General features: G+C 44.8%; 1 protein-coding gene across 2 annotated transcripts; it reads left to right on the forward strand.

Annotated features, from left to right (window-relative positions):
* Positions 1–203: 203 nt before the first annotated feature.
* RHEBL1 (RHEB like 1) lies at positions 204–23,040 on the forward strand. 2 transcript variants are annotated; one of them, XM_061615434.1, is made up of 8 exons: positions 204–402; positions 5,251–5,322; positions 9,082–9,149; positions 9,518–9,600; positions 10,113–10,169; positions 12,497–12,544; positions 14,556–14,640; positions 15,661–23,040. In XM_061615434.1, exons 1-8 carry the CDS (start codon positions 351–353, stop codon positions 15,748–15,750), a joined length of 555 nt encoding a protein of 184 aa, XP_061471418.1. In that variant the 5' UTR covers positions 204–350; the 3' UTR covers positions 15,751–23,040. The 2 variants fall into 2 exon arrangements, with proteins under 2 accessions (XP_061471418.1, XP_061471419.1); XM_061615435.1 differs by lacking the exon at positions 204–402 and adding an exon at positions 1,140–1,230.
* Positions 23,041–23,058: the final 18 nt, after the last annotated feature.

The raw sequence follows: 23,058 nt of genomic DNA on the forward strand, positions 1-23,058 counted from the left end.
GAACCACCCAGCAGAAGAAAAGACCCAAGTCTACCGTGTCGTCTATTTAGAAGGCTGAGAAAGGCGGCAAAAGCCGCCGGGCATCTTCAGCTCAGTTGTATGTTTGGAACGCCCGCAACCCATTCCCATCCCTTGCAGTTTTCATGAATGGAACTAGAGAAATCCGCAGCGCGCACGCGCTCTTTCCCCCGGGCCAATGAGGAGCGGCGGCTCTAGGCCAGTGTTGTGGTCACGTGGGCGTTTGTAGTTGCTGCGCCCGCGGCTCTACTCCGGCGGGCTCTTTATCCCACGGCCCGCCCGCTCGCCTTGTGGCACCCGCCCTCCCCCACCCTCGGAGCCGCTGTCGTGCCATGCCGCTTGTGCGCTATCGGAAGGTCGTGATCCTGGGATATCGCTCCGTGGGTGAGTTTGAGTCCAGCCCGAGAGGGTGCGAGAGACGGAGTATAGATGGATGCTATCCGCGGGGGGCACGTGGCGAGGGGTGCCAAGGCGATGGGTTTCCTTAGTGGGAGATGCACGAGGGCTGGCCGCGAAGATTGCGCGCAGCTAGACGGAGAGCTTGTAACGATCGGAGCTGCGAAGGGCGTGCAAATTGTGGGCGCCGCCTGTGGAACAAAGTGAGGGCTGTGCAAACAGAGTCCCCGGGCGCGGGTTGGAAGCCCTCTCAAGAGCATGACTGGAGGCCGGGGACCGGAAAGGGGGGAGGGGTCAGTTCAGAGGACGCGTGCGGGTGGTGAGCCAAGTGGGCGATGATGTACGCGGGGGCCGGAGCCGGGCTACCAGCCTTGGGGAAAGGGGCACGGGCGGGCAGAGTGCGAAGGTAAAAGCTGCAAGGGCGTGCGCGAGGCGTGGCAGGACGCGGAGCGAACGTTGTGGGGTGGGGGAGATAGTTCCGCCCAGGGGTACGCGGGGCTGGCTTTCGAGGGGGTCCTCAGGAGGAGGCGTGGGCGATGCTTCATAGGGGACGTCTGAGGAGGCTGCAGTAGCATGGCCAGCGGGAGAGCGCAGAGGGCTTCAGCCCCTTTTCATAGGGGACGCTCCGAAGAGGGAATCTCAGCAGGTGATGTCACGCAAGGATCACCTGCTGCCATCCCCTCTTCTCGACGCAACTATTAAAGGTGCAGGAGCCCCGTCCTCTCTCGCATCTGGCCACCTCAGTTTCAGGCTGTTTAGGTAAATCTGATATAGTGGCTTCGGTGGGGCCGAAGGAAACGGATGTGTGTGCAGAGGGTAATTTGGAAAATAATAATAGTAATTAAATTATTTTTATCCTGCTCTTCTTACTAAAAGTACATAGAATGGTAGACAGCAAAACCGTAGAACAAGGATGAATATTTGCAGGATCAGGCCGAATGGAAAATAGAGTCGTGGTACTGTGGTGATCATCAGTGCCCTTTGACTCTCTGAGCAGCCTGTGTTTGGGGATGGGCTGCCCTGCTCTGTGTGTTGTGGGTTTCCTGTCTATGAGCTTCCTGGGCTTGAAGTTTTACATCCTGAGAGAGATATGTGTTTCTCCCTTTACTGGTTTCACAGAATAGTTGTTACAAAGCTCCTTATATCTCTGCCTATTTCAGGGGGTGGGGGGGTAGATGCAAGGGAAAACACAATGTTATTGATAAAACCACCACTGCAAATCTTTGCATGCTCTGATAAAATGCATATTTAGGTATAAGCTATTGCGGGGGGGGATTTGTGTGTGTCTGCTCTGATGGTGTTAAAATACTACATGCATTTGCATCAAGAGTGATTTCTCCCCCCCCCTTTCTAATCAACTGTTTCTTGTGAGCTGGATCTCTGGAGATGAATCTCCTCCCCCTTCCATCTAAGCTTTAGTAGCTCATGCGTAGGGAAAACTTGTAGCTCATGGACAACTATTGCCTGACCTTTGCTGGTTCCTCCTTGGGGAGTTATTTGTGCATACACAATTCCCTGCTCATCTGACCTCCTCCCTGAACACAAACGCAAGAGGTCGTTCAGGGTCTGTTTTCTATTAATCTACAGGCAGTGAGAAGAAATGATCAGAGGTCAGAGGTTATAATGGGAGGCTGGGTGGTGAAATGGCTTGTTTCCTTAGATTAAGCCTTCAGCAGCCTTTTTCCTTTGGGGTAGATGGGTAATATACTCTTGATGGGCCTGTGCTTGAGAATTTGCTTTTAAGGCTGGGGGGTTATTTCTGTGACAGAAGTGGCACATATCCTGTGTGTGTTGGGCTCTAAGGTGTGCCCTTGAATTGTTGATCCTACTCCTACAACCATCTGCCTTTTTTGAACAGGCCCCAAAAGGTGTTGGGCTATAGCAGAGCTGCACTTTGCTGGTGTGGATTATTACAAGATGTGTTATGTTTGGTTTAGGTAAATTTAGCCATATTTAATTGTACCCCTTCTCTCTTACAGTTTGGAGGCATTGATGCTTAGCACTGTGTTGCTGTTAGTGAATGGGTACAAATGGTGATTAAGGACAGTGTACAACCATGGAAGCTTTGCCCCCCCCCCCGAATGGAGAAATGCAATGTGTTCACATCTTTAATGCCTTTGCGTCTTGGGTATGCTACCTCTTTTTCTTGTACCTAGAGTCCAGATGGTCAGTAAAAAGAATAAAGAGCTGCTGTTTATTTGTTTCACCAATAACTTAGAGATGTCAGAAGGCTATAGTAAATCAGACTAGAGGAACCCTGCGTGTTAGGTTGCCCGAGTTCCTAAACATTCAAGGTTGGCAGCTGCTTAGGAATTTGAAATATTTCTTTTATAGAATCCTAGAGTTGGAAGGGGCCTATAAGGCCATTGAGTCCAACCCCCTGCTTAATGCAAGAATCCAAATTAAAGCATCTCCAACAGATGCCTGTCCAGCTGTCCAACTCTGATAGTAAGGAGAATCCTCAGGTTCTGTAGTACAGCCTTCCTCCAACCTAGTGCCCTGTAGATATTTTGGACTACAGCTCCCATTAGTCTGAGGCAGCAAATCTATGCTGGCTGGGTCAGGTGGGACTTGTAGTCCAAAACATCTGGAGGGCACCAAGGTGGGGAAGGCTGTTCTAGTGCATTAGATTCAAATCTAAGGCACCCTTTTAAGCTTGTCTGCACCTGAGAATTGCTAACAGATCAGCATCTTAACTCGTTACATAATGTATATTATGTATACCACCCTTCTCTGGTGGCTAAACTGAAAGGGTAAGTAATGGCATGTAGCTCAGCTGCCAGAACTTGGAAAAAGAGGATGGGAGGGCAAGAGTTAATAATGCCCTCCCCTAAAGGAGAATTCACATTTGCATGTTAACCAGTTTAATAAATTCAGTATTGTACACATTTATGTGTGAATATATACACATGAGCCCAAATGCCTTTATGTGGCGAGTGTGGGTGCAATATGCTAAATTTGACTACTGTTAATATGCCTCAAAGCTGCCTTGGCAGAGTGAGACAAATCTTTGCAGATCCACCTCTTCTTCTGGTGTTTCCGGTGGTCTGCCAGGTGTGGACTACTACATATTTGACTCGTTCATGGAACTCCTGCCTGGGCACATCCAATTCCTTTGCTCTTCCTGCTTCTTAATGACAAAGCCTTGGTCATCATGTATTTGTTTCCCCATTCCTGCTGCGATGTGTGATGCTGATACTTCCTCATCTTATCCTCTGCTCTAGATGACTTCTTGGGCTTATGGATTCTCCCCATGCAGAAGCCTCACTGCATGTACCAGCAGATGTCCAAGCTGCTGGCGCTTCCATTTTCCTCTGTGCTACATGGCAACACGTGAACAGACTTTGGGAACCAGCTTTGTAGCCTAATTAGATGCAACTATGCAGCCCATGAGCCGCTCTGTCTGCATTCAGAAATGTGTCTGTTGCCATACAAGTTAAAATGGGGAGTAGCCCACAGATGACATATACATATCCAGATATAGTATTGATCCACAGCATTGAATGCTGCGTTGTTGGTGTTAAATAAAATAATGTTGCCTGAACTGACTGAACAATGACAACTTACAAATGGTATTGGACTTGTTAAAATCTGGTGACATATTGACTGCTTTCCACTGGGCAAAGAAAGCTTCCCTACCTCAGCTGGATTAATACCACAGGATTTAAGACATGACATATAAGTCTAAGACTGTAGTCCTATACTCATTTGCCTGGAAGTAAAACCTGGTGAACTTGATGAGACTTACTTTGGCATAGACTTACATGCATTGTGCTATACATTTGCTAGATTAATTCGTTTAAAAGACAGACAACATAACCAATTAAACGATGGTTTTTTATTGATTTCTGGAACTGTATGATGTATTTGTAATCAATTTGATAAAATTAAAAGCACAAAATAGTACTGCTGAGGACTAACTTTCTTTTTGTGGTAAAACAACAAAGAGTCTTCGGGCACCTTAAACGCTAAGGGTAGTATCCAACATTGCACTAAGTTAAAGAGAGTTAGCGTTGATCATGTTCTGCTAGCAGGTTTGTTTCTTTTTTTGCAAGAGGGTCTACAAGCAGACAGCTTGTATTTCTGTGTGCAGTTTGTAGAGGACAGGAGAATACAGGGTAGTTTCCAAACATTGCTGAGTCCACTTTAATCAGATGCATGAAGTTTATCCTTGCTTGGCAGGTAGAAGCATAATGTGTGCGTGCATATCTATGCACACACTTCAGCATGCAGGAAATTGTAAACGGGGCAAAAGGTCATGAAATGCAAGAGCTACAATTTGTGACAATTCTATTCAAAGATGAAATGCTTTCCCCAGAACCAAAAAATTCTCACATCAATTCATAACACAAGTTCAGATCATTTGAATGCATTTGTGTTTTCTGCATTTCAAATAATACAATGTAGACAACGTATATTATTTAGTTTTCCCTTTTTGAAGATAGGTCACCAGGCTAAACATTCACATTTGTAACTTTTTAGGTTTTCACGAATCAATTTCAATATTGCCTGACTCCTTGAATTCCTCCCGATTATTCTGAAGCTCTTTATCATTTGCCCATTGCCCACTGTGAGTTATCACAGGGAGAGTACTGATTTTAAAATGAAATACTTCCCTCTGCTATGGTGATTCATCTCATCCCAGAATGTGAGCCTGAGGATTTCTTAGGCATGCAGAGTGATCCTAAATTGTAAGTCAGTGTAGTTTTCACTTTGCTTGAAGAGAAAGGCAGCTGAAGGCATTTGATTTGTTTTCCTTTAAATGCTGTGTGTGGTGGCGACTGAGGTAAGAGCTGGTCTGCAGCAAGGATTTCTTTTCCTATCTTTCCTCTTCAGGTAAAACATCCCTTGCACACCAGTTCATTGATGGGGAATTTCTGGAGTGTTATGATCCCACGGTGGAAAGCAGTAAGTATTGTGGTTAAATGTTTACTGGATATATCTGGGCTCTTGTCATGGTCAAACAGTGAGTAAGAGAGAATCGAGCAGAGGATCTTGACCATTGGTAGAGCTGACTTGTTGGGTATATTTTCTTTGACCCGTGGGCAGAGCAAAGTGACCTCACTTCTGCGTCAAGAAAAGTTGAATTGGCAAGTATAAGCAGAAGATATCCAAATACAGTGGTGTCTTTGCATCAACACTTGATCATGTCTTTTGCATTGGAATTTCCAAAGAAGTCCGTACACTCTTTCTTTCTGTCTCTGGGGGTGGTTCTTCTTTAGGGAAATGGCGTAAACACTTTATGATGACTTTATATTACATAGTTAGTGTGGAGCACATGTTTGTTTGCTTTAAAAATATATATTTAAATGTTTCTATCCCACCTGTCTAGTGCCCGTGCACTATTCAAGGTGTCTTACAACCATTTAAAATCCAAATATAAAACACAGCAATAAAAATAATATTAAAATGCACAAGGCAGAGATCACAAATTATATATCAAAAATGATTCAGCAGATACCAAGCACACAAAAACTTGTTGGAATAAAAATGTCGTTATCAACTGGGAAGGGCAGCCAGAGGGATGCGATTCATGCTTCAAAAGGCAAGGTGTTTTGCGATATTGGTGCAGCCACTGAGAAGGCCTTATCTCTTAGTGCCAACAGTTATACCTTCACCTAAGGTGGGACTCAGTGAAGACTGTGTCCTTCTGCCTTTAGAGTGGGGAGGGTGATATGGGAGGTGGCAATTCCTCCGGTATCCTGGACAAGTCATTTCGGGCTTTAAAGGGAATCAGCATATTCAGTGGTGTCCAGAAAGAATTTGGCAGCCATTGCAGGGTACATGTAACGTAGTCCCATGGGTGCATGCCCACTCCATGTTGTTGGATTCTGGGCCAACTGCAGCTTCCAAAGACAGACAGACAGACCTGTGTGTGTGTGCTGGCACCTCAACCTCAGCTGAGCAAAGGCATTCTTATCCAGTGCTACCACCTAGTCATCCAGATGTAAAGTTGCTTTGAGGTCACCTGCTGAAGAAAAGCGGCTAACAAATATAATAAAATAAATAAAGCAAGCTAAATCCAGGATCACTCCCCTTGATTTTTCAAGGTGGGAACTTTGCACTTTTTAATGTACTAATTAATGCATTTGTTTAGTCTTTTCTTAAAAAGAAAAAAGAGAGGGAGAAAAATAGCTTGAAGGGACATAGGATCATATTGTATGAATATCTTTGTAAGAGAGAATAATTACTCATACTGTTAGGTTTGTGTGTATAAAAGCCAGCTATCACAGCAGTTCAGAAATTATTGCATCAGGAGAACTTACCACCTGGTCCTATATCCTGAAGTAAGTCACACTTACTCCAATGGGACTTACTCTGAAGTAAGCGGGTGTAGGGTTGTAGTCTTTGTGTGCTAAACAAGGTCCTCATGAGATGGCTGGAGAGAGAGGAGGTAAGAAGATGAAATGTACTTAGCCTTTCATGTAAGCATAAGTGCAAATACTCGTATGGGTGGCAAGTAGATTGGATCATGGAGCCAATCTAACACTGATTGCTGAGGACAACTTGGCACATCCTTTCCATGTGTACTCTTCAATTCTATCATCTTCCCTCAACCTGGGGCCCTCCAGATGTTCCTGGGCTACAACTCCCATCATCCCTGACCATCGACCATGCTGGCTGGAGCTGATGGGAGTTGGAGTCCAAAAGTGTCTGGAGGGTACCAGGATGGGGAAATCTGACTTACATTGTGTAGGAAAGAGCACCTCTCCCTCTTCTCGGCATTCCTTGCTATATCATAGCAACTGGAGGACAGAGTGAAGTGTGAAAGCGCATGAGGTGGTTGCATAGGTATAGACGGGAATACATGGATATGCTTCTTTCAGCTCTAACCCCTTCCAGGAACAGGACATGTGGTCTCTGTGTGGGTGGGGCAGATGCAAGCAAGGGAAAGAGACAGATAGATGTGGGGCATAGGAAGGTGGGTTGAAAGAAGTTGCTGTGGTCATGGGCTATCTAGTAGGTAGCCCCTTGTACACTGGAATTTGGTTTGTGGGCTCCCTGGTGCTGACTGCTGAGCTAGGGACACTAACCTCAGGTCGAACATTTTGTTCAGTAGTCAGCGTTTTTTCTCAGTCCTTTTAAAGGTGAGTTGGCCTATTGAGTTGATGGTTGGGAGGCACATTTGAATGAGAGGGAGCTCTGTTTGCTTGTGACTGAGAAGATGGGAAAGGGAGATACTAGCCCTAAACATAGGCCCAAAGTGCTAATCCTAGCTGCAGAGACCTTGACACAAAATGGGCTGTTGGGTTTCAAGTGACGTTAAAGTCAAATAGCTCTTGAGTGTGTCTTGGATGGTGTGTGGAATCTTCTCAGTTTAAAACCTCAGAGTTTTCTCCCTGATTATAAACTGATTCAGTAGCACCTCTCCACGCATGACCTGCCGTGTGGCAAGCCCTCTTCCATTGCAAGAGTCCCTTCCTGTTTTTAAAGGGGGCTGCCATTCATACCCACTTCATACAGAGAAATATATTTTAGATTATGTGAGGGCAGATTGGCCCATAAATCTGTCTTGTTGGCTCCTGTTTGCCCAACACGGTGATCACTCTTGGGGGGGGGGGGATCTTTTGGAGGTTTATCTATGCAGAACGTTTACCAGAGGGCAGCTGGTATGACAACAGATGTTTAGTGATAATTCACTGTTGGAATTTGCACACACATTCAATCTTGTGCCTTTGGTTCCTTTATGTTGCTGTCTGGGCTTCATCACCAATAACTATTTCTACAAGCCAACAAGAATATAGTCAAAGTGTCCTTGAGCACATGCAAAATGCCTTTCCACTTTTACTGAGCAAATGCACCTCCTGCTAATTCTGGTGTTATCTTATTAATAATTAGGTGCATCTAATTCTGTATGGGATCTGACTATAAGGCATCACGTGAAAAGCATCCTTGCTCACAGTGTGTTGATGAATGGCTTTGTAGAAGGCTGACTACCACTAACTGCACAGTCAGCCTTCACTAAGCAGTGATTCCAGCCAAGTGTTTTCAGCGGTCCTCTTACAGCCGGTCTCTTGTGCAGCTGCTTTGGGGAGAGCTAATTTACTCCAGGCAGATGCTCCAAAAACATAATGGCTGTGATCAAAATGATCCATATTTGCACCTAGGTTTTGTTGTTGTTCATGTCTACTTTAACTGTGCTACATACACACACTTTCTCTCTCCTTGCCAACTTACTTCTTAAATCTTCCTTGTGTATCTCCCCCAAGTTTGAGAAGCATGATGTGATGGTGGCAGCTATGATGCAGAAAGCCACAACAAACAAACCAGCTCTGCGTGTACCCATAGCAATCTCTTGAACACCTCTGCTGGGTGAGAGTTTTCCTAGAGCCTGTTTTAAGAGAAGCTGCCACTGAAATAACCCTTGTGTTGTTGCTGCCCCAGTTCAGGTGACACAACATTGGTTTGCTTGTGGGAGACGGATTGGGGGGGGGGAAGGAGAGGAGGAGGAAGGAGTGCAAACCTTGGGGGAGAATGGGACCGATTTCTGGTGTAGTGGCCACCAGCCATGGACTAAGCGACAGTAGGATAGAGAGGAGAAGGAGGTATAAAAATAGGTTTGAGTGCAGAACTTTGGGGTGGAGCCCAGGATGTGGCTTAGTTTTGGAAGGGGAGGAGCAGGCCTGGAGTAACTCTGTTGTCAATTGCCTTCTTTCCCCACTTTAGCTTACAACAAAATGTTGATGCTGGGGAAAGATGAATTCCACCTGCAACTAGTCGATACTGCAGGGCAGGTAAGACAAGATATCTTTGTTTATCTATGGCATTTCACTGTTGACTGCAAGCTCTTCTTCACTTTGGCTGATGAGATTAATTGCTTGCATGACCCTAAAAGCCTATAAAATGGGGAGCTCTTTCTAGGACATGTCAGCCCATTTGAACTTTACCAAAGCTTTATTGTCTGAGGGGGAGTCACTTCTTGAAGCATTGAAAGTGTGACTTTGCTAACACCTCACTGGATGAAGCACCCTTTACCAAAACCTTTTACTCATCCACATACGGGCTCTGAAATGGTCAGTTCCTGCATTGGGTTATCCTGACAAAATGTCTTTAGATTCTATAACAAAATTGGAATGCCTCTTCCTCTCTTGTTTCTGTACAGGATGAATACACTATCTTGCCTCACTCTTTTACCATTGGCATCCATGGCTATGTGCTGGTGTATTCCGTCACATCTCTCAAGAGGTAAGAAGGCTAAAGAGCCTGGTGGTGTGCTCAAACTGTAGCACGGCACACTTGGACAATGAGGTTCAGTAGCCTGGAGAACGTGATGGTGATCACTGTGAGCCTCACTGGATGGTTGATGGCACAGAGCTTTGTCCCTTTGCAAGTCTACGCAAATGAATTTTGTCCTGTAATAACTTTTGTTTGTCAGTTTCCAGTTCCGGCTCTGTTTCACCTTGGTTGTAGATATTCCATATTTCCTTAAACATTTCCAAATGCCCCAGGTCCTACTGACTGTGTCCTGTTTGCCTTCTGAATGGAACCATTCCAATTAACGATGGCTTCTTTTCTGGCTAGTTTGCATGCTTTATTCAGCTGTAGGTGCTAAATGCTTTAAGGGGGACAAGGTGAGCCATGTTCAGCTTTCTTACGTCCATGCAAAGCCAAAAATTCTGTATTGTGTAGCTCACTGTAAGGGCCTCTGCCTTGTATATAAGAGGCATCACATTCTCTTCTCTTCCTTTCTGTTGCAGTTTTCAGGTGGTAAAGTCTTTACACAACAAGTTATATGAAAGCAGAGGGAAGACAAGGTAAATATTAATTTGGTGGGGTGGGGCTGAATTCTAGGGGAAGGGGGTGTTAAAAGAATGGAAGGAAAAGCTCTCATCAAAAAGGATGGAGTGTGGGTGTTGGGAAGCTTGGCATGTGCCTCCAAAAATCAGTCACGGAATATTAACTCACGTGTGCCTCCATCACAGGTTATAACCATAGCTTTCCCCTGAGGAGTGAATTTCAGAATGGACAAGGTTGCTGGTAGAAATAGTTGCTTGGAACTGACAATGCATTCAGTTGATTTTTTCTCTCCAAACAATCAATGGTTGGCAATTACTTTTATCACTTGGATTGTAGTGACAATTATTTCAAGCTCTTAATTGACATGAAAAACAGTAAATAGCTTACTAGCTTTACAGTATCTGGCATGGATTCCTAATACTTGCTATTTCAATTTTGACTGTAATCATAATTGCAACTTCAGCAGCGCTTTTTGGTTGGCAAACTTCATGATTATACCTATATGGGTGCATCTTTGCAATTAAATCTGCAGTTACAGAGATAAAACCTAAGGCTGGGCCCACACTTTCTCCAGTGTGTTGGCCCTAGAGAAGCTGCTCTTTTTCCTAGGAAGTAGGATTGCAACCTCTGTCTTTGAATCGTAAGATTATAGAGTTGGAAGGGACCATTGAGGTCACTTAATCCAGCCCTCTGCTCAATGTAGGATGCAACTACAGCAAGGGTGAGCCACCTGCAGCCCGTGGCTCTATTTCAAAAGCTGTCTGCAAGCTACCAGTTCAGATTCCTCCTCTGGTAGTGTGCTGGGCAAGGACAAAGAAAGAGAGAGGGTGGGCCCACAACTGGCTTTGGCCCCACCCACATCTGGCCTGTGTCTCCCAAAAGATTACACCTAAGGGGCTGTGGCCCTCAACAGAGAGAAGGTTGCTGACCCCAAACAACAGCATCCCTGACAGATGGCCTCTGCTTAAGTATCTCTGGCAAAGGAGAGCTCACCACTTTCCAAAGCAGTCTGTTCCCCTGTTGAACAGCTGTTACCATTATGAAGCTTTTCCTACTGTTGAATCTGCTTCTTTGCAACTTTTCACTCACTGGTTCTAGTCCTGCCCTCTGGGGCAAGAGAACAAGTCTGCCCTGCTTCTGACTGAGATGTTGACTCTTTGTCAACTTTGGCTTTAAAGAGATGGTAGGGCTTGGAGGTATTTGTCAGGCAGGTTGGACCGCTGCAAAAGTATCATAACAGAAGCTGTCCTTGTAAAACCAAAGGCTGGGGCTCAGCCCTGAGACCTATTTGCAGTGCCAGGCTCTGCTCTAGAACATATCCAGGACTGAGGGCCAGAGAGCATGTGCAGAGTTGCTGCTCCTTTCTAGGGGGGTAACAACAATCAGCCTCAACATATCTGGGAGAATTGGTGGGTGAGGTTTTCAAGTCAATGTGTCAGTTATAACCAATTGTATGAGCCTTTAAGACAGAGGAAGGGAACCTGTGGCCCTCCAGATGTTGCTGGACTCCAACTTGACCTATAAAGCCTTACACGGCGTGGGACCTCAGTACCTTGTGGAACGCCTCTCTCGCTATGAACCTACCCGTTCACTTCGTTCAGAATCTAAGGCCCTCCTCCTTAGCTCATCGGGAAGCCCGGAGGGTGGTTACTAGATCTAGGGCCTTTTCTGTGGTGGCCCCTGAGTTGTGGAACAGCCTCCCCGAAGAGGTACGCCTGGCGCCTACACTTCTATCTTTCCGGCGCCAGGTAAAGACCTTTTTATGCTCCCAGGCATTTTAATCTTTTAATTTTCTTAATCTTTCTACTTTTAACATGTATCCTTCTTAATTTGTGTTGTATTTCGTTTTTGTTGTGCTTTCTGTTGTTTGTTTGTACATGTTTTTGTGATTTTTTACTATGATATATTGTATTTTATCTTGTTTGTTCACTGCCCTGAGAGCTATTCTGCTAAGGGCGGTATATAAATTGAAATAATAAATAAATAAATAAATAAACTTCCATCATCCCCAGCCAGTATGGCTAGTGTCCAGGGATGATGGGAGTTGTGGTCCAGCAACATCCAGAGGGCCACTAGTTCCCCAACCCCGGTCTAAGACATTGGTAGTGATGTTGCACAATATTTCAGATTGCTTGAGTCACGCAAGGAAAAGAGCAACTCCTATTTGAAATTCAGGTCCTTCCAAGACAAGTGCCAGAGTTCTTGTCTTGCCAGCTCCTATGCAGGAGTCAGGAGCTGGGTCAGGAGCTGCTGACCTACTGGACCTGGCTGTTGAAGTATTTTGCTGAGTGAAGTGGGGATGAGTCTTCCATCCTTAGAAATGTACATTTCTATCTCTTGGCAGGATGCCTGTAGTGCTTGTTGGCAATAAAGCTGATCTGTCACTAGAAAGGTAAGAACTTTGTCTCTTGCCTAAGAAATTATGGCTTGAGCATAAGGACATTATTTGGTTGCTTCAGTCTCTCTCTTCCCCCCACCTCTCTTTTTAAACATTGCACATAACCCAAGTTGCATGGGGGATAGTTTTTGTGCTTAAAAATTTGATCTCTTAGAATAGTATCTGGCCAAACATTGTTTCTTTATGACCAGGATCACATGTGACATCTCTTAATTAAAGATCTGTTCTGCTATAATTCCTTGATGATGATGATGATGACATGGCGGGGGCAGGGGGAGGTTGCTTTAATGTATTTTCTTACACTTGGCATGCTTGCGCAGAAGGTTCATGTCTTGCCACTGTGCATGAATGGTGCATTGTGTCTACCAGTCCCTACCTTCTTGTGGGGTTCTGATCTTGCCACATTCCTTGCATTCCAAAGTAGGGTTTTATCTTGAATAGGCCCCTGTCACAAGTGCCAATAGATTCTGTTGGTTCCTGATCCTCGGATCAGGGTCATGTGTTTCAGAAATGTAAAACATGAACGTCAAATCTGGAGTCTGAGACTGACTTCTGAAAAAATCCAGCATTTCTTTTTTTCTTTTTTTAAAAGTAGGCTTTTAGGCCTCATGGATGCAATAAAATATATGAAAACATGGCAGTGTCAGCTGAAAGCTTTGGTCAGAAATGGGAATTGGGCTGGGAACATGTGGCCCTCCAGATGTTGGATTCCAACTCTCCCAGGGAATGGGTACCATGGGAAAAGCCTTTAGTGGTGCCCTCAGCAGATAGCCCAGAATCTGAGCCTTCATTTTTTAAAAAAAGCAAATCTAGCCCTCCTAGAAAGAAAGTTATGGAGCACAATGTGCAGATACCCTTTTAAGTGATTTCTGTGAAATGAGACAGCCAGGCTGCTCCTGCCTATCATTGTTATTAGCCAGTGAGTGAAGTCAGAGCTGTGACTGATAAATCAGTTGTTTGGATACCAGGCAATGGGAATCCCTGGGGTCCTAAAGACCTGCCATTTTGCCCTCCCGTTTAGTGCACTTTTCCTGCTTTTGTCCCCCCCCCTTAGTCCTTGGAATCTCCATAGTTTGACCTTCCTTTACCCCTAGCAACCAGAATGCATCTTTCCTGTGCTGGGTTCACCTGAAATCGGGTAGCGCCTAGAAATTATTTTCTGCAAACACTGCTCTACAGTAAGAGTAGGTGAATGTTAAAGAATGCCCCTCCCCCCCAAAGGCAAATGTGAAAACTGCAAAAGAGGCTTAAGCATGTCTCTAGTTTGCAGAAGCTAAAGACCAGAGACTTATTAAGAATTCACTATATAATTAACATACAGTAAAGTAGGGCTTACTTCCAGATAAGTGGGTACAGGATGGCTGCCTAGGGTTTGGTTTAGGGTTGGCATTCGGGGGAAAAACAGGGGTCATGTCTTTGACAGTGGTATGACAGGCAGAAATTCAACAGGTCAAGCCTTTTCTAGTATGAAAATACAATTATGGGGAAAGCTTTCTAATTTTGGGTTATGCCATCCCCCCCCCCAATAGCAGCCATTTTGTGATTGGTGCCCCCAGAACTCTCTCAGAATTTGAAATGTGCCCTCTGGTCCCAAAAGGTTGGTGACCCCTGCAACTCCAAGTGTCCCAGCCAACCTAGTCAATGGTCAACAATCATAGGAATGGTATTCCAACAACATCTGGAGGATACCAGGTTCCCCATCCCTGGAATAGGGGGAGGCTCCTGTGTTCTATACTTAGTCCACATCGCCCTGTATCCTCTCTCCCTCTAGATATGAAAATGTTGTAACCCAAATGATGCTTAAGTAAACTTGTATTTGTCCAAAACACTACCTCTCATAAATTCTATGTAGAGTTTGCTTGCCTGATTTTTTTTAAATTAATGTTACCCTGCTACTCGGCTAGTACCAGACCTTTAAGGTGGCTCAAATTACAACCAGTAAAACATTGTGATGGTTTGGCATCTCCTCTGATTTCTTGTTTCATCTCCTCCTGTTTGTGCTTAGCCGTCAGGTGAAGACTGACGAAGGCCGGAAGCTTGCCGATTCCTGGGGTGCCGTCTTCTTGGAATCTTCAGCAAAAGAAAACCAGGTCTGACACCTGTTTGTTCCAATCTTACATTGGGAGGCAAAGAGAGGTCTACAGGGACAGAATGTCACATTCTGATGTTCACAGAAATCCCCCTCCTCCTTTTTCTGGTGGTTTGAGGATTGGCATGAGTTTGTTGTTGATGGGAATTGGTGGGTTGTTTTGGTATCAGCTTCCAGAATTACAAAGCCCCTGTTCCAGTATTTGGGAATGGGCAAGTAACCTTGTTCTTCATATATTCGTTATTGCCCTTCACAAGTTACTCAAAAAGGTAAGTGTAGATGTAATTTCAAGTGCTTCATGTTGGAGAAGAGCCCACTCCCCCTGTCACCTCACCAAGGAATCTATAAAACAGGGATGGAGAATCTATGTCCCTCCAAGATGTTGCTGGGCTTCAACTTGTTATGTAAATTTGTATAAATGAGCAGAGATCATCAACGGTCTGAGATGCGTGTACCAGTGTGTGCGTTTACCTAAGTGGCAGGCTTTTACCCTGCATTGAGATCACTGAGACTTAGTAAAATAAGAAAAGCTACTTTATTTATAGAAAAACATAGTAGATAGGTAACTAACTAACTATGTTGGAGGCGCAATGCCCAGACGTGGGTACTGCCCTCATGGCTCAGGAGAGAGAGCAAAGACAAAGATGTCTCCTCTCTCTCGGACAGTCGAAGAAGAGATGAACAAAGGGCGGAAGGAGGAGGGGCAGATAAGCTTCCCTAAGTATATGAGTTTACAAGGAAGGAAGTTAGTAAGAGCATAGCACAGGTAAAGGTAAGTAAGCCTAGCCAGCTGGAGAACCCTAACTCTGTTTATTCTGCATCACAAACAAAAGAACCCAAACAGGAGTTGCTCTTTCCCCACTTCCAACACAACTCCCATAATCCCCTACCACTGGCCGTGCTGACGGATGATGTGAACAACATCTTAGAGATCCGCAGGTCCATCCTTGCCTCAAAAGCAGCAGTGATCCTCTTTTCCTCTTGTGTAACTTTGACATGTTTCCCTTTCTCTGTCTTGCAGATGACTCAAGGCATCTTCACAAAGATCATTGAGGAAATCGATCGTGTGGACAACTCATATGGTGAACAGCGCAGCTGCATCCTGATGTGACATCCCTTATTCCTACCTGAAACCACTCTGCTGGTGGGAGGGTGTGTGTCATGAGATTCAGGCCAGCTTGGGACAGGTATAGCAACTACCTAAAGCCCTGAAGAGCCGGTCTGAAGGAGCTTACGGGTAACCCACACACAAAAACAATATACCTCATTGCTTGTTCCCTATACAAGACAGCTATGTTTTGCACATTAGTTTGCTGGAAGCAATCTGTATATGTATATGTGCGTGCGTGTGTGTGTGTGTGTGTATATATATATATATATATATATATATATATATATATATATATATATATATATATGTATGTATTGCCAAATGTTTACAGAACCAGGAGGGTGGGAGCACAACAGGATCTATTTATGTTTTTTGATGGAAAGACTCTTCTGTATATTTATAACCGTTTAATCCACATACGCACAAGTTTACACACACAGGTGTCTGTACACTATTTGGTGTAATGGAGAGGCAGCTGAATGTAAGTCTTCTCTGTGGAATTATTAATTGAGGGCCAGTTCTTTGGTCTATAGTTCTTCAGCGGCAGCTGAACTGCTGTACCAGAAATGCAGTGGGTTTTCAGTCATGCCTCTTGCAACTTGTTGCCTTATTTTTGGCAGGGTGAGATTTCAGACTGCAATCTGGATCCTTAGGTGGATTTTTGTTTTGCTTCCATTGTAATGCTGGGAGGCATGAAGTGGCCATCACTAAACAAGGCCTCCTAAGATATATATATATATATGCGCAAATAAAAGCGAACTTATTCTTTAGGGGCCAGATGGGGGAAAATGTCATTAAACCTCTGTGTATATTGACCATTATTCAGATGGTATTGCATCCACTCTCTATATGAAGCAGCAAAAGGTGCCTAGCTTAGTGTAATAGGAAAACAAAACATAGATGGTGTTATCTAAGCCCTTTTACGTGTTACCGTGTCTTGCTTGTAACTGTTTATAGCTTTGGATGGCTCTCTAAAGCAGTTCAAATACCTTTATTGAGCAGATCTCACACTGATGCGAGAGATGCAGTGCTATAAGAGATCTACTGGATGGGAAAGTGCTCATACCTCTTCCATGACACATTTGTGTCCTGAGGAAGAAATGCAAACTGAGAATGACCCGGCTGGAAGAAAGAGGAGGACTTGCTGGATGTGTCTCCATAAAATACTGCTGGGCAACGCGATCGTGCTTAAATGGAGAGAAAAACAAGCTGGAAGGAGATGGTTCAGTCACTCTAAACTGCTGTTGTGCTACAGTGTTACCCCCTTCTTTCAGTGGGGTAAACATCTCTTCAGTTTGATCTCCTTGTGTTTTCTGCAAAGTTGTCCACGTCCATACCCTGTGGTATGGAGCTTCCTTTTGCTGGAGTCAGGTGTGAAGTGGCACTCTGGATGCGGTGGGATGTTTGTAATTTTTTTGAAGAAGATGCTGTTAAAGGGGTTCTATTCCATGGCTTCTAAGAATTTCCTCTCCAATTGACTGCTTTCTAGTCTGAGCACAACAGTACAGCTGTGGCTATATTAATGGTGCCTTTGTTCTGTTTCTATATCTGATAGAACAAAGCAGGATGCACTTGAGTGACTAACTTCATGTGGGCTGGGTACTACATAAGGTTCTGTTGCTCTGAGCACTGAAGGGACTGCATAGCCAAGCTGTGTACCATAACCACCCTGAAATTCAAGGCAATACTGCACAGTGCAGACCCTGGAAGTGGCCTCCATATTAGGAGTGAGGAACCTGTGGCCCTCCAAATGTTGTTGGGCTCTTGATTGCCATCAGCTCTGGCCAGTATGGCCAATGGTCAGGGAAGATGGGAGTTTAAAGTTAGCCACCCTTACTCTATACTGAAGCACAATATGCTGGGGCCTAGAATACTTTGGGAAAGTTTGCATGTTCTAAAACTATTTTGATCTCAGCTATGGTGTTTGGTGCATATCCTTTGGTTATCATAGTGTCTGTAGTAGATAAGCCCAAACTCTTTGGGAGCTGCCCTGTTCTTCAGCTACCTCCTGAGACTGCTGATGAGATTTGAACCCTGGGCCACTAGCTTGAAGTCCTGATTACCCAATAGTACTATCTTTTGAGTTAATATCTGCAGGGGTGTTTTTTAATGTTGGTGCTTATTTTTCTTTCTCAGATGCAAATTTTCCAGGAGAAAATCTGACAAGGAATTATTTATCTTTTTATGGTGCTTAAGATGCCAGAAATGCAAGTGTGTTGTCTCTGCCTTTGACAAAGCCACTAGAATTGTTTGTGTTCCTTGTAGGGCAGGCTCTAAACAGAGTCTGACTTCATTGAAGGAGACTCAGAAGGTTACAGAGCATAGCCCGGAATGTTGTTAATATGAATAGCTGTCCTATCAAATGATGTTGAATAGTTTAGCAAACGAAACTATGTGTTTTGAGCATCACTGTTGAGGTACAGTATATCACTTATCTGATGAGTTTACATTTCACAAGGCTAATCTTTCCACCTGGTGCTCTAACCTAGTAGTCCCTTTGTTATTTCCCAAAGAGGGCAACAACATTTTGGGACCTTAATTCTTTAGCCTTTTAGCTGGATCTACCAGGGGTTGCTGCTGTTATTTCTGTACATGATTGCTCTGTGCAATTCCATGCGGCCAATTCTCCCCCCCCCCCAAATTTGTTATATGAGACTTAAGTCCCCTCATTTCAAATAAGCCCCTTGAAGTTGTTCCTCCAGATCAAGGGTGTCTTTCTTTTACTGCTAGCTGTGAGAATGGGATGTGGGCAACTTTGCCCACATCTCACCTCTTTACCCCTTTCCTAAGGGGCACAGATGGGGCCTCTTTTTCTAAGCTGGGGTGGGAAACTTGTGGCCCTCCAGATGACGCTGGACCACAACTCCCATAACCGCTTGACAGTTGGCAATGATGGCTGGGGCTGCTGGGAGTTGAAGTCCAGCAGCATATGGAAGGCTACAGGTCCTGTCCCCCCCATATAAGGAAACTGCTGCTGGGTTTCACCCTATTAAATGAGGTGGCTAAGCAACACTTTGGCAAATTATTGTACTGTGCACTGTTGTGAGGTTGAATGCAAAAGCAGCAGCTTCCATGTCTGCTGTCTGTTTAGTGGGAGGAGTGTCAACAACTCCTCCGCTACAATGTCTCAGCTCTTTGTGCAATAAACTGGGAAACATTAACTAGCAAATTATCTGCATGGGTTACATATGGGGGAATGCTGGAAGTGGGAGTGGACTTGTACAATTTAATATTTCTATGAAGTGTTTTTGCTAGGGGGCAGCAACATGGAGATTAATTCTGAATTGCATAGAAAGGCTTGTGGTGGTGAAACCTTGCCTAAAATGGAAGGAGACAAGAGGCCTAGTTAGCAGGAAATGCTAACCCAAACCATTGGAAACATATGGGTTCCTGGAGCACAGAGAATGGCCACAGTGCTCCTCCCCTGGGACTGCTGCTGTGCTACCCATGGGCATGCCATGGTCTGGCTTAGCATTGCATCTGAACCCAGACTTGTGGCTATACACCAGACAAACCTCGAGTGGTAAACCAAGAACAAACCTTGGTTACAGCTCATGGTTTGTCTTGAGCAAAACAAACTGTTAGCCCAGGTCTGGATATAACTAACCCAAACCATGACTTGGCCTTGGGCAGCGTAGTAGTGGAAGGACTTGCTGAGGAGCACTGCAGCCGTGGTATTAGCTCTGAGAACCTATACATTTGCTAGTTCGTGCTAAGCCATGGTTTGGCTTCCATGTGAACTGGCTTGGAGACAGAGCCAGGTGAGCGAGAGAAGGGTCAGGTGAGGAGTCGTCTTGGTTCCACCATTGGTGGTGTCTGCCCTCTGCCACTGAACTTCCCTTCCAAGAACGTTTGAGCCAGGGGCTGCTCAACAGCAATGCCATTGCCTTAAGCTTAGCTTGCGCAATTTCTCCTGGACAGGGGCGGGGGAAAACTATGTGAATGACCTCTGTGATCTAGTTTGTTTGGAACATCCAGCTTACAGCTGAGGGGAGAACTCCTCGCTTCTTCTCTTATGCAAGGCCTGCCATTACTACTAAAGCATGAGCTGGAGCAGAAATGGCCAAGGAGAGTTTTGTGTGTGCGTTTATATAGATTCTGCCATTTTTAAAATTGGGGTGGGGGCTACATGCATAGATATTTACCAGCCCAGACGTTGGCTGCTAGCCTCTGCCATTTATAATGTATATATTTAGGAAGCTTCCCAACCTTCTTTCCCACTCTCTTCCTCCTGCTGGAATATAGTAATGGTGGAAAACATAGATCTACTACTGAATCAAACCCAAAGGCGCTCTCTTCCCAGCTGTGGGCAGCCAGATGCTTTTAGAAAGCCCAGAAGACTGAAGTGGGTGGGGGGGTTCGGTCCTTCTCTTCTCCCCCACCCCGCCATTTTCCAGTAGAAAATCACAGACTGTTGCTGTTTCCCACTGAAGCGGCTGTTCGCTGTTATGGGTGTTCAAGGTTTTTTTAGCAGGAAAAATGGCACGGATAGAAAGCTTTAAAAGCTTCCCCTCCGCAGTATCACCTCCTCATCAGGGCTGCCTGCACCTCTCTTAAAAGAGAGATGCCCCCTGCCTGGGATTGAAAGATACATTTAAAGTAAAGTGTGGCTTCACCTCTCAGTTGCTGGAAATTGCTCAAGGGCTTTCCTTCACTGCCATGAGGGCTAGAAACAGAAACTATGTATGAAACTTGTTTGTGGGTTCCATCCTAGCAAGCTGTTCCTGCATTTTAGTAGCCGTATGCTGTGTAATGTGACTGCATGTGGCCAAACAGGTTGCTGGACATTTTCCCTGGTTGTTTTTTTTTTAAAAGGCATGGTGGCCTAGCTGGCCGTTCCCCACTAATGGTGCAGTGAAGCTCTCTGCCTTGCTGTGGAACAGTGATGCCTTTTGGGCTTGATGTATCTCTCTCAGTATTTGGCATGTTCTCTGCTGCTGCCAAGTGCAGAGCTAATTTGCTACTAATTGCATCAATTATGTTATTAGCAACACAGCAGTAATATTGTGATCTTGCCATCCTCAGTTTTGGACTGAGCTGACTGAAAACATAAACAGCCTTAATTCCCCTTGAAATTAATCTGGGGCCCCTCCTGACTGCCTGGCCCCTTAAAACCACCAACACAGCTTCATTCAAAGTGGGGAGGGATTGCTTCAGTATGCAGTGCCTTTAGCTGGTGTCCAACATGCGCACTGGCTATATCCAATGCCAGAGCCTTAACAGCCCACCCAAAAGCAGGAGGCAGGTTATGCTCCCCTGGGTCCTAGCTGACCCTCTTTCTACCTGCCCTTCTGGGCTAAACATTGGATCCCAGCCATGTAGCCATCTGCGACCTATGGAGCAATAGCGATGGCTCTTTCCTAGGTTTGGGAGTGAGGAGAGACAGATTCCTCAAGCCATGCTGGCAGTGTGGTGCACTTGAAAGTCTTCCCAACAGGGTATCTAAAAATGCCACTCCCTACCATTTCACCAAGAAATGGAAAGGAGATGCTTTAGTAACTCACACAGAGATAGCTGGGCCATAGCAAATGAGCTGCAATCTGGGATGCAAACGGGACACTGTGAGCAGAGGTTTAGCCCTGCCTCAGTAGTGTGTGACACATCCCTTTTCTCTGTCTCATATCAGTATAAAGCTGTAATTCATCCTTAGGGAGAAAAGTAAGGCATTGACAATTTTCAGTGAGGGAGGGGGATGAACCTACCTGTAAGAGCAAGTAGCTCAGCTTCCTCTGCTAGAAACTCCATGGTGTGGGGGCAGCCTCCCTCCGCACAATACCCCGTCTGCGGTAACATAAAAGTCTAATTCTGGGTTCTCAAGAAATGAACTTCAGAGAGTAGTGATCAGTGCTGATATGAGTAGCCAACTTATACTCCTCAAAAGCTTCTGGACATACTGTGAGCGGCGCTGGGGCCAAGTAAAATAAATAAATAAAAAAACGGGGCATCTCCAGGTGAAATGTTTTGGAAATTTTGTTAGGGTGCTGGCTTAGAAAGAGACGATGTATGTAATCCAGTGAGAGAGCTTGTATCTTTGTCAAATGCCAGTTTAAAACATTGTTTAGGTGAAGAGGCAGAAGCTGAGTACCTCAGTCAAGCTTTGCCGTGCTGTCATCCTGGAAACAAGGCTATTGTCCTCTTTTAACATCCACCGCACGTTCTAGAACCAAGCAGGTTTCTTTTGACCCTGGTACGCAATGCATGCTGGTGTGGAGAGGGGTGCACATGTGTCCTAGGCCTTCATAGCAAGCATACCATTTTGAAAAGAGGGGCAGCACACGTGTGCCTGACAAATATAATTGGTGCTTCCAGAGGTGATGGTGGCCCCTCCCCAAACCCCTCAACGTGCTCATCTGCCTAAGCCCCCAGGTTGATCTGCCATTCCTCTCTGTAAAAGTGCTTTGCAGAGAAATGGACAGAAAAGTGAAGAGGGTGGGACAGAAGCTTGTGTGGTTTCGTATCTAAGCATTCAAACTGTTGCTGAAAACAGTAAAAGAAAAGCACAACTTGTTCTGTGGGAGAGAAACTGCAGGATGGTATAATCCTTCTCCCCGGGCCATTTGTAAAGCGTCAGAGAATGGATACGTTAATTGATATATATATGTATGTGTGTGTATATAAGGAACAATCTCTTGTGTTACTTCGCTTATTGTTTTTCTTCCCCCTCCCACTGATCCAACACACACACTCATTTATATGGCATACATGCATACACACGCTTTAAAATGTAGAGTGAAGGACTTTGCAAAATGTCAAATAGGGACAAATTTTGTGTTGTGAATATGTTTTTTCTTACATATACAAGTGTTAGAAAGCTAGCATTGGTAGTGGTACCCTCTTGAGTGTATTATAATGAGAAACCCTCACTTCCCCTCCATAAGGAGGCCTTGTCTGTCTCCCTCCTCCCCTTGCAGGGAAGCAAGCAGCTGGGGAGAACTAAGCATGCAAATGCCAGCACTGGGAAGGGTTAAACAACCATTTCCCCAGCTCTCAATTTCCTATGGCCACTGCTGTTTTTATTTTATTTTTAAATGGACAAAAGAATCCTGGAAGTTCCTGCTATTGAAGGAAGAGTACCTCTGAAAAGATCCTCTGCCTTGAAGTGTCCAGACACTGTACATTGAAAAAGAAAAAGAACGGTCTTCTATTTGTTCAAGATTCTGCCATTAATGCTATGCATCTCATGATTCACATACTGGAACTATCTACTAATATCATGTTTCTCTTCAGTATTTATTGTTTAAACCATTATGTAATTACAACAATTATACTATAAATAAAACAAAATAGAAACATGTTAGCAGCAGCGAT

Source organism: Rhineura floridana, chromosome 3, assembly GCF_030035675.1.
Source record: "Rhineura floridana isolate rRhiFlo1 chromosome 3, rRhiFlo1.hap2, whole genome shotgun sequence".
NCBI lineage: Eukaryota > Metazoa > Chordata > Lepidosauria > Squamata > Rhineuridae > Rhineura > Rhineura floridana.